Source organism: Silurus aristotelis (genome assembly GCF_946808225.1).
Source record: "Silurus aristotelis genome assembly, chromosome: 2".
NCBI lineage: Eukaryota > Metazoa > Chordata > Actinopteri > Siluriformes > Siluridae > Silurus > Silurus aristotelis.
Genome location: NC_139575.1, coordinates 34691451 through 34706827, shown reverse-complemented (window position 1 = coordinate 34706827; position 15377 = coordinate 34691451). Strand labels below are relative to the sequence as shown.

Genomic DNA, 15377 nt, shown 5'->3' with positions numbered 1-15377 from the left:
AGGACAGGGGGGTATGGAGACAGATGATCCTCTGTGGCGACGACTAATGGGAGAAGCCGAAAGAAGAAGACACTATATTGACAAAAGTATCAGGACACTTGACTTTTCCAGCACTATGCGATTGTTCCTCAATCTGTTAGCACAAAGATTGTATAGGATGCCTTTGAGTGCTGAAGAATTAAATGCCAATGCTCCCCAGCACAAAGCAAACTCCATGGTTTGGAGTGGAAGATCTCGTGCTATAAAGTGCTGACATTAACCCTATTAAACATCTTTGGGAAGAATTGGAATGCTGACTGCACCCCAGGCCTCCTCACCTTACCTACATCAGTACCTGCCTTTATTAACACCCTTGTGTCTGAGCACGTATCTCCACAAGCTCACTCTAAAATCTAGTGGAACATCTTCCCAGAAGAGTGGAATGGGATGTTCAATAAGCACATCTTGTGTCCACAAAATGTTGAATTTATAATGTAAATCATCACAAGATCAACATGTATATCAGGAAAAGAAGTGTTTCATACTGATCGTGCTGATTGGGCAGTTAAAAAAACTTTCATTTCGGCTTCTCCCGTTAGGGGGCGCCACAGCGGATCATCCGCACGTTTGATTTGGCACATGTTTTACGCTGGATGCCCTTCCTAACGCAACCCTCCCCAATTTATCCGGGCTTGGGCCTGGCACTAAGAGTGGCTGGGGATGGTTCCCTGACCGGGAATCGAACCCGGGTCGCAGCGGTGGGAGCCTGCATCTTAACCACTAGACCACCAGGGGACCTTGGGCAGTTAAAAGTTACAAATAACGTGGCAATTGCAATTTGCCAAAACCAGCTAAAAAAAAAACATTATGTTTTGATATTTGTATTTTTATTAAGGGCATACATGCAATTTATTCAACAATATGAGGGAAAAAAATTTGGCTAAAGGTTTTTGGGAGGGTTGTTTTGCCTTTGATATCCTTTTAGATCGAGTCATTTGTGCTGCTCTTCAGTGAATCATGTGAAACAACAACAACAAAACAATTCAGCAGAAGGGGAATTTGTTTATCACCATGACAGCACTATACCAGTATCTAGTTCTTATCTTCAGAGTATCCTTAACATCTGCAGCTTCATTGGATAGTAATCTTACATGCTCTTGGGTTTGACCAGGCTGTTCTTTGTCTTTTAGGATAATTTATGGTCAAAATAAATACAAATATAAACGAAAAAACAAAGCATGAGCAGATGATACGGCTGGACGGTGCGTGCTTGGGAGAAACAAATCTCAGCAATATGCATTTGTCCCTTGCATACAGTTTGCATGCTTCATTTCCTTTGAAGATCATCTGAAGCGTTCAGGCTGCAATTTGCGTAGATTTGTCTACCCACTTTCTTAAATCGGTTTCACGCCCAGATGTTCCGTCAAAGCGACTTTGACAAACACCGGAGCGAGACATGAAGTGCGCTAACCATGTCCTCCTTTTGGCTTCTCTGTTTGGCCTGGCTACATGTCTTTTCCAAAAATACTACATCTCAGTGAGGAAAAAAGCGTCCTGGCTCACAGCACAGAATTATTGCCGGACAAATTACCTAGATCTGGTCACCTTTCAGACAGAAGCAGAGTTCATTAGCTTCCTTGCAGTTATGTCGCCGTATCTTGTTTCCCGAAGCTGGATCGGTATTTACAACGCTCCGAATGGGAATCAGTTCATGCAGTGGTCAGATGGAAGTCCGGTCAATTACACCTACTGGCAATATGGTGAGCTGAGCAACTTAAACAGTAGTCACTGCGGATTGATCCTACCAACATATGAATGGTCAACTTCTGTATGCTCGGAACAACTGTATTTCTTATGCTACTTATGGTATCCCTATATCGTCCCGGTGCAGGAGTTAAAGACCTGGGAAGAGGCACTGGTGCACTGTCGTAAAAGTTACACCGACCTCGTGAGCTTGACGACAGAGAACGATTTTATTGCGGTAAACAGGAGCTTGAAGAATCAGATGATGAGTGTGTGGACGGGACTGCGCTTCATGAACCGCTTGTGGTTCTGGGTGAACCAGGAGCCTTTGGGAGGACTGTTCCAGCAGCCCAAGTGCCCTGCTCAGCCTTTTCGATGTGGAGCTCTAGTACCTGGGAGTGGGGTCTTGGAGAACAGAGACTGCATGGAGAAGAGGAATTTCATTTGTTACATCTACTCATAAGTCACTCAATACCTTAATATCAGCGTTGGATATAGCAATCAGTTACACACTTTTGAATGAATGATTGATAATGATGATGATGATGATGATGATGATGATGATGATGATGATGGTAGTGCTGGTAATGCTAAATACAGCAAAAATGCCCAATTTTCTCCTGTAAAAGTGAAGAATTAGACTTAGGATGAGATGGAAAAGAATAGAAGGAGATTATTTTTTACAATAAATAATCAAACTAATGTTTTGTGAATATATATATATAAAGAGAGAGAGATTTTTTTTCTTCTTCTTCAGTAGATGTTACTATGACATTACTATGATCCATATCTTTGGTAACTTTGAACACCTTTCTTTAACTTTTCCTTTCCTTTGTTGAATTACAATTTAAATTCTCCTGCATTACATTATATTACATTACAATAAATTATGCATCTTAACCACACAATAGCTCATACTTATACATTTCCAGGTTGACATTTCAGGTTCTCGCTGAACTGAACTGCAGTGCTATTTTATTTTATTTTTTTCATATTTGGTTTCATGAATATTTGATTTGGAGACTGTGTGTGTGGTAAACAAGTTACAAAAAAAAGGAATCAATATTTAATTTTTTTTTAAAGAATGTTATATAAATGCATAAATATTTTTTTGTTTCTGTGTTCCAAGAAATACAAATAAAAAAAAGTAGGAAATGTCGTGCACACAGATTTCAATTATTCACTAAATGCCTGTTATATCGGTGTATGTTAATGTTTAAAATGTAGAAATAAATAATGATTATTTAATAAGTGTTCGTGGTCATTTGTATCTGGATCTTGGAGGGGGTTTCAGAGAGTTTGTAGAGTTTGTTTTAGGTTAGAAGCAGAACTGAAATGCAGCATAACATTTCCAAACAAACAAAAAAGCTTTACTCTTCATACTGTATATAAGTGTAGGGGGGCTAAAACATTTGCACGTCATTGTGTATTATGTGTGTATGTATGTCTGTATGTATGTACATATGTGTGTATATACACCATACAGTACCTGTCAAAATTTGGAAAAGGACACACCTTATATGTGTGTGTGTGTGTGTGTGTGTGTGTGTGTGTGTGTGTGTGTGTGTGTGTGTGTGTGTGTGTGCAATGTTGAAAAACATTTTAAATGACAAAAATTCTGTTCACTATTCGAAGCACGATTGGTGTATTATATTTGGTCTATTACAGTTTTAGAGTAAAATTACAATAGAAATTAATATCATGCAAAAGTTTTGGCACCTCAAGAGATTTCTACAGAGGTCTCAGACCTTTGATCAGCTTGTTAGAGCTGAAACTACTGTCAGATCTGCTCATAGAAAAGAAATCAACACAATTTCACAAAACAAAATCACACTTATTTTGATGTATTTAGAGAATTTTGCACATTTATCAAGATTTAGTAATTATATGGACAGCAATGAGGGGGGCTATGGGGGGGGGGGGGGGGGGGCTACAGACGCACGAGCAGCGGGGAGGAGGAGGGGAGGGAGTGGGGAGGGGGTGCTTCTGGCAACCCGATGACTCTAGTATTAAAAAAGAGAAGGGGGATGCAGAGAGAGAGAGAGAGAGAGAGAGAGAGAGAGAGAGAGAGAGAGAGAGAGAGAGAGAGAGAGAGAGAGAGAAATGAAAAATTATAATTCCTCATATATTCTATTCATCCCTCTCTCTCTTTCTCTCTCTCTTAATCTCTTACTCTCTAGATCTCGCGTGGGCGCGCACTGTGCATCCATCCATCCATCTCTCTCTCTCTCTCTCTCTCTCTCTCTCTCTCTCTCTCTCTCTTTCTCGCTCTCTCTCTCGCTCTCTATCTCTCTCTGCGTGCGCGATCCGGTCTCGCGTGCACGCGCACTGTGCGTCCATCTCTCTCTCTCTCTCTCTCTTTCTCTCTCTCTCTCTCTCTCTCTCTCTCTCTCTCTCTCTCTCTCTCATATCCCCCCCCTCCCTCCCTCCCTCCCTCTTCCCCTCTTCCACTTGTATCACAGTGTACCAAAAAGAAGGGAGCGCGAGAACCGAGAAGCGGAAATCGGCCGCTGGATTTTTTTTTTTTGTAACGTTGTGGTGTTTCAATGCATTTATTTATTTGTTTTAATAACGAATGAATGAATTCGTTTGTTTATTGGTTTGTTTGCTGCATGATTCATTTCGTCCCCGCTGTTACATCTCGTCGTTATTTCCGTACATGGCACGGGAGTCGCGCGCGTTCGACGCTCCCGGTCGCGGTGTAACGGACTCGGACTGGTTGAAGCGGGGCGGAGCAGCGCGAGGTGGTGCTGCTGCTGCTGGTGGTGGCGGCGGCGGCGGCGTTGGCGGCGGTGGCGGCTTGTGCTCCTCGGCCCGGCGGCTCCAGGGCGCCTGATGCTCGCCTCCGAGGCTCGGAATTCGTGTTTTCCCCCCCTGTTCCTCGAGACAGCTTTACACGCCGATGTTCGACGGATTAAACGCCACTTATGGAAACTGGGGACCAAAATTTTAGGAAAAAAAAAAGCTAAATTAACCTAATTTTTTATTTGATCAAGCTGCCTTCCTTGTTCTTTTTCTTTTTTTCATCATGGCTCCTTGATATTTGCTTCTAGACCGAACACCAGCCCTGATTAATTTTATACATACACACACACACACACACACACACACACACACACACACACACACACACACACACACACACACATATATATATATACATATACATATATATATATATATATATATATATATATATATATATATATATATATATATATATCCTTTCAAAGATCTTTTTTATTTTTGCTTTCATTTCAGGTCAGTGTTTGTGTATTTTTGCGGTTTTCCTGTCATCTCTCTTCACCACTCTCATGCCCTCTCTGTCTTTCCTCATGTTAAGATGAATAGATGTTTAGAGTCAATAGAGAGGCAGAGGAAGGCGAGTGATTTGCCATTGCCTGGAACAAATGATAGGCATCACTCATAAGGATTGGAACAGCTCAAGCATTTGGCTCACACCACCAATCACCAGTCTGAGGTTATAAGTGCTCTCATTTGTTCCCCTCAAATACTCAAATCCATTATTCCCATTCCCACAGTCAAACTGGAATGGACTGTAATGCGGACCCTGACCTAAACAGACGAGGGTGTACCCTGGGATACACATGTCCACATTTTGAACAGATTGGATGCATTGGATCTTCCTTAAGCGCTGACCAAGTTGTAGTTGCTCCAAATGTCTTTTTGTCTGTCGTCAAGTAGCGCTAGGTTTTTGTACACATCTTGACATCTTCCACTCCTGAAGTCGGCCTTCACAGCGCAGGCCAAAGAGTTGCCACTCGTTGTCTTCCTACTTTGCTTTAAATACATCTTGGCCATTGTCAGACTCATCACCAGTGTATTATTTTTTTTTTAAACGGCCCTCTCCTGCTCTAAACGTAGCCCAAATACACCTTTGCTAAGGTGCCCTATTTTCTACCTTGGTGTGGCCCTGTAAATTTACAAATATTTATTTCCTATACGTCAAGAGGAAAGGGGGTTCCCCTTTCATAGAATGCGGCAACATGGGTCTCTTTGACCGCGGGGTTCAGATGCTGCTGACCACAGTGGGAGCCTTCGCCGCCTTCAGTCTCATGACCATCGCGGTCGGCACGGACTACTGGCTCTACTCACGAGGAGTGTGCAAAATAAAGACTAACAATGAAAATGAGACCAGTAAGAAAAACGAAGAGGTGATGACGCACTCGGGACTGTGGAGAACCTGCTGTTTAGAAGGTAGGACCCTCCAAGTTTTGCTCACCGTAGTGTCACTGATATGTGTGACATGCTTTGCCTGATAAATTATGCTGGTGTTCACTGATATTCTCGAGTGAATTACCGCGATGTTGAGCGTTGCTTCAACGCGGTTAGAGTGATGTTTGCATTTCTGTCCACAATCCTTACACATGCACAGGTCGCTTTACAGATCATTCTGTTACTTAGGGGTGGTAGATCCAACATCTGCCTTGTCGAAAATGCCACGGAACATGGCTTTTCCTCAGGCCTGGCTCGGCTGGCCGATTTGTATGCAGATTACCGTTTAATCTTCTCCATGAAACAGCCTGTTTCCTCTGTTCTGGGGTCTCAATTAAGGATGTCTGACATCAGATTCAATCAGGGGACGACAGGCACGGAGCTCCTCATATCATCGAGAGCAAGTGGCACAGGCCAAACTCGGCTGTCAGACCATCTGATGCCTCGCGCACACACAGCTAGATAGATGGGAGGAAGGGCAGGAGGGATGGAATTAAAGAAGGAGGGAGAGAAGAGAGATACGGATGGGGGGGGAAACAGGAATGAGATGTTACCAGCTGTTCAGATGTCAGCCGGGCACCTGGGCCAGTGCTGCACCTGTAGTAAATGACTATCACCTTTCCTTCAACCGGAGTGGAGCAACATTACTGACGAAGATAACTTTTTAAACAGTAGTTTGCGTTCACCGTCAAAGAGATGTGGTGTAATGAGAGTAAATGGGGCAAAGAGAGTGAAAAAATCACGAGCGCTTAATCCGTAATTCGATCGAATTCATCAAGTTGCCACCGTAAAGGTTATCGTAGCCATTCGTTTGTGTAAGAACATGTCGTCCAGCCAAAAACCTTTCATTTCCTCGTTCGACTCAAATACCCAGAATGCTTTAGCGTACTCGAGTTGTGCATACCAGAGATTCCCAAAGCTCCCTCTGAGTCAGCAGCTTGCAGTCAGTGACTCCCTCGCATCGTCTCTGCTCAATATCATTTCCATTGGTAATGGCCTGTCCTGTGCTAAGTTATGGCTGGACTCAAATCAATAACAGCCTGACCTGTGGTTAACTCGCGGCCCAGACGTATGCTGTGCTGAGTATCGCATTATTGGAACAAAGTTTCGCATGTGCCTTATGGGCTCATTTCCAGCCTTAGAGTCATCAGCATTGTGTTACACTGTGATGTTGCGCTATTGAGTGAGTTATTCTGATTGGTCATAAATTGTCTATTTTTTTTTTACAGCAGCTCTGACTATAGTATATATTTATATCTTAATTTCCACCCACCAAGCATCTCATTTTCGTATTGCAGCTCAACCCACTTTGTAGAAAACCACTATTGTCCCTCTTCTGCATACACAAGTTTAAGAGATGTCCATAACTGGTAAATCAATGTGTTCTCTACTTTCTGTCATTGTGATCGTCAGAGAACATTTCACCACTCCCACGTGGAGAGCACGGCCATTTTTGCTTTATTTGACCACAGATGGCTGTGGCAGGATCTGGATTTGAACTTCCAATCTGTGGACCACAGGGTGCACGTTTTCCATTTTGCCACTTTAGAGCTCGTATTTCTTTTTTTAGTTTGGATGGTAGCAGGTTATAAGTTATTATGTTAATATCGAATTTGAATCTTATTGACTAGGTATATTGACCAGAGGTTCTTCAATCAAATATGAAGCTATACAGTGAGCCATACTTAGATATACACTGGAGATTCTGGAGTTGTGGTGTTGATGCTACACCACATGCCACCCTTCCATTTTCAAGGCTATGACAGATGCCATCCTCCGGGCTCTGACAATTCCCCAATGCATCAACAAAATATTAACAATATGAGAAAGAAACACAAAACTATGACAGCACTTTAGTGCCTTGTTAAAAAAAAATCCAACATTACGAAATCAAAGTCGCAGCAATACGAGAATAAAGTAGAAATATTTTGAAGATAATGTCGAATTGACGAAAATTTGGTCAAAATATTTTAATAATAAAGTCGTAGCAATACTATATTAAATTGGTAATAATTTAAGAAAAATCACAGATTTTTAAGAAACGTTCAGCAGTTTTGCAAAATAAAGGATGTAAAGGATTTGGTTAAATTGCTATTTTAGGTTAGAATTTAGCAAATAAAGAAACGATCTGGTCCATCAGCACGGCGTTATAATAATTAACGGACACTACAGCGTTTATGTATGAACCCTAATTTATTCAGAAGAAAAAAATCAGACAGACATTGAGCGAAGTGACTTTTTTGTCTAAAATGGCAACAGTGGTCGACTTCAATGAAATTGATGATCTGCATGCTATTAGAAAATAATGTGTTGTTTATTTAAGTTGTGATTTTATTCTCCTATTGCTACGACTTTAATCTTGTAGGGTTAGATTTAAAATTTTTCTTTAAATGTGCCACCAAACGGTATCGTACTAAAAACCATCCAGAATCGAAAAATACATTAAGAGATGCTGGAAGATGCAAATGTTCTTGAAGTCTTGTCAAATCATCTTTCTCTGTGTTGCTTCCTTCCCCCGAGTGCCATTTACGAATCGATCCGATAGCCAGGCTGCCCAGTGCCAGTGTGGGATGGGAAAATAGAGAGCGTTTGTCTGTGGAAAAGCCTGTTTTGTCGCTGGTTGATTGACAGTCAGATGTATCGTCTAACTCTGACCTGTTTACCTTAGGGTCAGGCATTTTTTTCTGGAGGGATTCCAGGGTCGTACGTATGCTGGTTTGCTAGTTGATAGTCTTGATTTTGATTAATTTAGAAAGCAAAAAATGTTTTTTTGAGAGGTGTGTATGAAGGTTGGGGGTTCAAACCGCAGTGATGTCAGACTGCCACTCTTGAGACCCTTAAGCCCTAAAACCTCTGTGCTACAGGGGCGCTTTAACATGGCTGACCCCGGCTTTCTACGTCGCTGGAATATGTGAAGAAATAACTATTTTCTTGTGGGATCAATATATTTTTGTAAATAAAATACTAAAAAAAAACAGTGGGATTATGTAACTGTAGAGCTCATTCACTGATGAGAAATATGGCGAAGCGAAACGATCAACTGCATGAAGAATCACAAAAGTCTGCCAAGCCTCTGGTTCTTAGTCCAAATGTTTAGAATTAAACATTTAGAATTTACAACAAAAATTAGATTAACAATTAGCTTAGTCAGCTTTATGCATTTGAATCAAGTATGAGATAAATCGCTTTTCTGACTGACCCTCAGCCAGAGTTTGCTTTTAACTGGATCTGGTGCAAAGAAGCTTTCAAACAAGCTTGGTTCAGTTTTCAGAGCAGAAAAGCCTAAAAGCCCAGGTCAAAGAATCAAAAATGTGACTTACTCTCTGGTTTAGACTTTTCATTTGATTTTCATTCATGAAATTTGAGCTCACAGATTGTAATTCAGCCTCTTGGGTTTGGTTTCGAACACAAATATGATCAAAGACTGACCTGGAATTGACCTTGGACACTAATGTGGTATATAATCGGCCTCAAAAACGGGAGCAGAAGCCATCTTAGTCTTAGTTAGTCTTCGTGAGGGTGCATCACTGGGCCAAACTCTATCCAACGTGTGTTTCCGGTCTTTTAATAAGAGCCACGTACATACATAACAAGGCATTAAAGCCAGATGTTTGTTATCTCTGAGTGCTTGGGAAAAGATTATGAGGCCGACCAGAGAGCCTGTCAGAAGAAGTTGGTGATGAGGGGATCTGCCTGGTTTTGTGTGAATTGTACAGCCCCGTCCTCACGCATGTGGATATCAGCTGTATTGATTCATAGATTTTTGTTGTGTGTGTTTGTGTGTGTTTGCTCAGAATGTGTGTGGTTTGTGCATTAGCCTGAATAGTTGTCAGGTCACGCTATGTTAGGTGTGTATATTTGTGTGTGTATAGCAAAAATCTAAATAGTTAATAGCTATATTTATATATACAGTATATGGAGTGTGTCATCATTTTCAGAACAAATTAATAAGCAGCGTGTGACACGGATTATTTATTACCCATAGCTATCTATTTTATTACCCATAGCCATCTAATTTGGAAACACAAAAAAAAAAAAAAATTAAGGATTTATATTTTAGAGGACATAATGTGATGTGCTTTGCAATCATTTGTTAGCTTTGCAGCATATATTAAAACAAAAGCAGATGTTCTGAGGAAAAAAAAAACATGCAGCGAAACATAGCTGATTAAGAAGTTACACCTTTTGTCTTTTAGATAATTCTGATTTCTTTGTAATTACTAGCAAAATATTACCACAGTAATGATGTGCATTTATTATTATTATCATTCGTTGTACCTGTGCTAGCTAGCTTAGCCGTGGGAAATGACTTACACATCTATCATCTTAGCTGTGTTAGGTAGCTAAGTGTAACTGAAAATAATTTCTATTTCTTTTTTTTTTCATGTAGTCTTATCTGATTTAAAGCTATCTTAGCTTTGGGAATTACTTTCCCTGAATATTTTCCAGTCTATTGTCATGGTAGCTGTGTTAGCTAGCTGCATGTAACCACGAGAATTATTTAGCTAGCTAAACAAATTGAGAGTGACTTCCTTTTTTTCCTCACTTCATTACATTTGAGGTATCACTAGATTTCACGATTAGAGTTTCTTGCATCTCTTTTGTTTCTCCACATCACCTATAGTGTGTAAGCTAACTAAATGTAAAAGAAACGAAATGTAAATGATCTTAACTGAATGTTGTGACTGACTTCCAGACTGAATATACATTTTTTTATGACCATGCGTTAACATCTGTGTTACAGTAAGCATGGTAGTAGTTCGTTTTCACTGGTTGTGTTCTTGCTGAGAAATTCTTTGTTTAAGAACACTGCATTTGAGCACTTTTCTTTCTGTCTTACATGCTGTCAGATCTCTACTCTTGTACCAACGCCTTCCATGGAGCAAACAAAAGCACACAAAGACAATTTATTATTTACCGACTGCCGGTTGTCTGCAAATGCACTTTAAGAGTTCAGGGATCCAACAAACCCCAAAAAAAAAAAAAAATTACCCATGCTAAAGCACACAGATGGTGCAACTTCATTTGCTCGCCTCCGTTTTGTCCCTTGTCTCTCTGTTTTTGCCTGAGGCGTCCTTCCATCATGTCCCGCTCTGCCCTGACAGCTACAGGGAAGTCTGCGGCTGTGGCATTGATGGAGATGAATGGAGGTGATTAGCGTCCTGCTGGTGTGCACCTGGCCAGGGCACGGAGCTCACCCTCTCTCTACAGAGAGAGGGCATTAGAGGGGCAGCAGCCAGATGGAGAAGGCCTGTTGAAAGAGATAGGCCTTGGTGGAGGTGAACCTGATGAATGAAGTGGGACTGGTGGTGTAGCTAAAAGAGAGGGAGGGTAAGTTTCTGTCTGCTGGGTGGTTAACCTCGAGAGTAGTAGTGATTAGAATGGTAAGAAAAGATGAATTGTCTTATGGTGGATGTGTTCATATGAGGAGGGACTACAAAAGTGAGCATGATGGAGGAAATGGCGTGCAATGAAAAGGCGAATTTAAAAAAAATATCTTTTTGACTTTGATTTATTTGTTAGTATAATTTTGTTGCACAATTGCTTACACACAGCGCAAGGACGTTTTAAACTTAAATGTAAGTAATATTAATGTAACCTACATGAATATTTGCCAAGATGGCCGTTTATTTACATTATTTTGTGTGCAGGATTCAAGAAATGCTCTGTGTTGTGCTATGGAGGAATGTACAGTGCATGCAGGGGGTATGACCTTAATAGCCATGCATTAAATGTTCTCTGTGCAAAGGATTGATTAATGTGCATGGTAGAAATTCAATTACATTAAATCTGGTTGTTTTAACCAAGATTATTTCTTTTTCATCTACGACCTGCAATTTTGTAAATTTCCAGTTTATACCCGTTAATTCCCATATATTTGCATTGATTCGCATAGAATGTTTGCAGTATTGAAAATTTCCAGAGTGGAGTCTGGCTTTGGGTATTAAAGGTGGGTAAATTTAGTGGGCCACATGGTGGACACTGGTCTGGTTGATGTAATGTGACTGAAAGGATAATAGTAGTGGACCTTACGGAATACAAGTATCTGGATGAGTACAATTCGTGGTACAGCTGGTCATTAGAGTGAATATTGGATTAGTTGGCAAACTGGGCCACGAGAAGTTTTCGTGGTCTAGTTGACGCATCACCATGGCGGCAGACAAACTTGGGCCTGAGAGAGTTGCGATCCCACAGCTGGTGCCACCATTTGGCTCAATCAATCAGAGCAGATGTATAGGTTGGCTAAGCATGTTTTTAGCAGTGATAAATTGTACAGATGGGCCGTTACTTTCAGCTGTTTATAGTTTGAAAAAAAAAATGTAGTAAATCGGTCTACCGATACGACACGCTTTCCAGCGTCACCGAATCTAAGCAGCTCTGTCATGAGCTTTTGACACCATCTTAGATGCTGCATGAAGCTGAGATGACTGTAAAAGTATTGTTTGCACACCAGACCATCAGCGTTACACCGAATAGCAGGGATGCAAGCAGAGATGTGTTCCTTGTTCATTAAAAGGGATAAAGCAAATGGGTTTAATTTTTTACATATTTAACAATGCAAGCAGTAGCTCAGTGGCTAAAACTCTGGCTAACTGATTGGAAGGTCTCTTAGGGCCCTTGAGCAAGGCCCTTAACTCTCTCTGCTCCATGGGCTTTGTATTATGGCTGACCCTGGGCTCTGGCCCCAGCTTCCTAACATCACTAGGAAACGCAAAGGAAGAACCTTTAATTCAAGTTTTCAATTCAAATTTCTTTTTATGGCGCTTTTCACAATGGACATTGTCTCAAAGCGGCTTTACACAATGTAAAACTTACTGAACAAAAATGTGTGAATTATGTGTATTTTTCCCTGATGAGCAGCCTGGGATGACTATGGCAAGGAAAAGCCTCCTTAGATAGTATGAAGAAGAAACCTTGAGAGGAACCAGACTCAAAAGGGGAACCCATTCTCATTTGGGTGACTCCCAAGAGTGTGATTATATATCATAAACAATACAAACACCGGAGAGTGAGAAATATCATGATCACCTGAGTGTTTGATTATGAGTAATGTCCTTTCTACAGACTTATACAGTCAGTTAGAGTTGTGGAACAAGGTGTTCCTGAGCAATAAGCTCACCATCAGAGTTCATTCCAGATTCGACACCAACTTCTCCATGCCTTAAAATGTTCAATGATGGAAAAACAGCATGTAGAATGTTTTTGTTTTTTTATATTGATTAAGAGGTTGTTTATCCTCAAAGTCTGAAATCTTCATGAAGTGGGATTCAACTATTGCTGGTACATCTCTAGATGGCTCGGCATCCTCGCAGGGTCGGCATCTTCCAAAGCCTTCATGGGATGGGATTCAGCTGGAGCTGGCGCAACTTCAGGATGCCTCGGGATCCTTGCGGGGTCTGCAACTTCTAACTTCACGAGATGTCTCACAATACAACTACAATACATTTAATTAATCACTGTGTGTAAGAACCCGCAATACTCAGCACACTCAGTAATTTAATAGCTGGGCTTGTGTGTTATAATACAACAAAATCTGGACAAGGAGGTTGCTTAGTTCTTAGTCTTCTTAGTTGAACGGATTTGCCTTCTAGGAAAAAACATACCAATGTTTTTTTTTGTTTGTTTTGTTTAGTCAAGCAAAAACCAATACGCTAGGCATTGTATGTACAAGTAGCAACTACACAGGATGTGGTGCATTCATTCCTTTTCATTCTTGCACTGGTTTAATTAATAGAAATGTCAGATATTATACAGTATTACCACTGCATATAATCGCATACGTTTCACTAATCCAAAGAGATTGTGAGATTGAGTGCTTCATCAACCAATAATCTATAATATACAGCCTGAATGTATAAAAATATACTCCATGTGTTGACTAGATTATAGATTTATACAATGCAAAATTAAGCAGAAACTTCATGATCTGTAGTGTTTCTAACTTTAGATTCCACACTGGGTGACAAAGTCAAGGTTGGGAACCGATGCCCAATAGATAGTGTGTACAGTGAGAGTACAGTGTGTACAGAAATTCGAGAAAGCACTTTGTCCAGGACATCGAGCTAAAGACTAACATAGATGAATTGACTAGGCACTAGCCCAGACCTTAAATACTCTAAATATTCTACAGCACATTTCAATCGTAGTGAGATTGTTTTTATGTTGAGGGTATATTATATCTGCAGTCCTGTTTAGATTTAAATGAAATTTATAATGCACCCGATCACCCAAAATGTCCCCTGAAATGCTGAAAAAGACTAGGGGGGGGGGGCGGGCTAGAAATGCCAAATGTCATCACGGTCTACTGGTTTCTGCTCTGACAGTTCCTCAACCTCAACTACATCATTTTTTATAATTAGTCTCAAGTACAAATATGTTTCTGCAGATTTTCTTTTAATGAAACATTGCGCCTTTTTCGTCCGACAGACTTCATACCCAAGTGCAGGAAAGTACAAACCTCCCAAATCATAAAATTTTATCACTAATTGCATTTGTGCAAGTTGCACCTCAGCAACAACGAACTGTAATAAATGGGTATTTGGTGACACGCAGATGAGGATGGTTTCCTCCTCCTGCCATCTCAGGGAGTTTTTCTTTGCCACAGTCACCACTGGCTCGCAAATTGGGGACAAAATGTACAACTATAAAAACTTATAATAGAATCATAATAGAAACGTATACCTTTTTTATTAACGCTTTATTTGCGTAATGCCGCTTTGAGACAATGTCCATTGTTAAAAGCGCTATACGAATAAAAAAACAAATCAATTGAATTGAACTGTTCTTTCGAAGAATATTTCATATTTGAATTTGTTTAGAGTTTTATCTTTTCATTCTTAATAACTTCTTTGCTATTCTTTGGAACTTCAACTATGAACCTGATTGGACATTTGTTTGCCGCATGCATCCGACAGTCTCACGGCATTTCGTGATATAGTCACCAACTTTAATCTATCGATTCCTGTTGATCTTTTTTCGAGTCACTCAGCACGACCGCCTCCATCTGGCACCATCTAGCAACATAGGCGGAGTATCATGGGTAATGCTGACAGAAATGCCAAATTTTTTCTTTTCATTTTTAGCAGAGAATAAGGAAAAAAATATATAATGTAATATAATGTATATAATAATATACGGTTAGGGTTGGGGTTATAATGTCATAAATGTGTGCGTCTCTAATTAACGCAGTCTCCTATAGTATATATTCACTGTATTTTGACTGGAAGGAACCACTGACAACGGTTTATAATAGCGGAAAGTTAAAAGTATAAGGCAATAAAAACCGGGATAAAATCTTCTGCTTAAATGTTGAGTGATGGTGCTTGAAGATTTAAAAATCAATAACAAACGAGAGAAAAAACAATACAGCTTCTGTGGTATCCAGTGGCAGAAAGAAAACTTTGAAGGAGGCAAAAGTG

General features: G+C 40.4%; 1 protein-coding gene across 1 annotated transcript in view; it reads left to right on the top strand.

The window, feature by feature from the left end:
* Positions 1–4177: 4177 nt before the first annotated feature.
* The window catches only part of cacng2b (calcium channel, voltage-dependent, gamma subunit 2b), a 54601-nt gene continuing 43401 nt past the window's right edge, over positions 4178–15377 (top strand). The window contains exon 1 of the mRNA XM_083523477.1: positions 4178–5940. Within this exon, the coding sequence (XP_083379603.1) occupies positions 5730–5940 (211 nt within the window). The 5' untranslated portion in view covers positions 4178–5729. The remainder of the gene's footprint in view (positions 5941–15377) is intronic.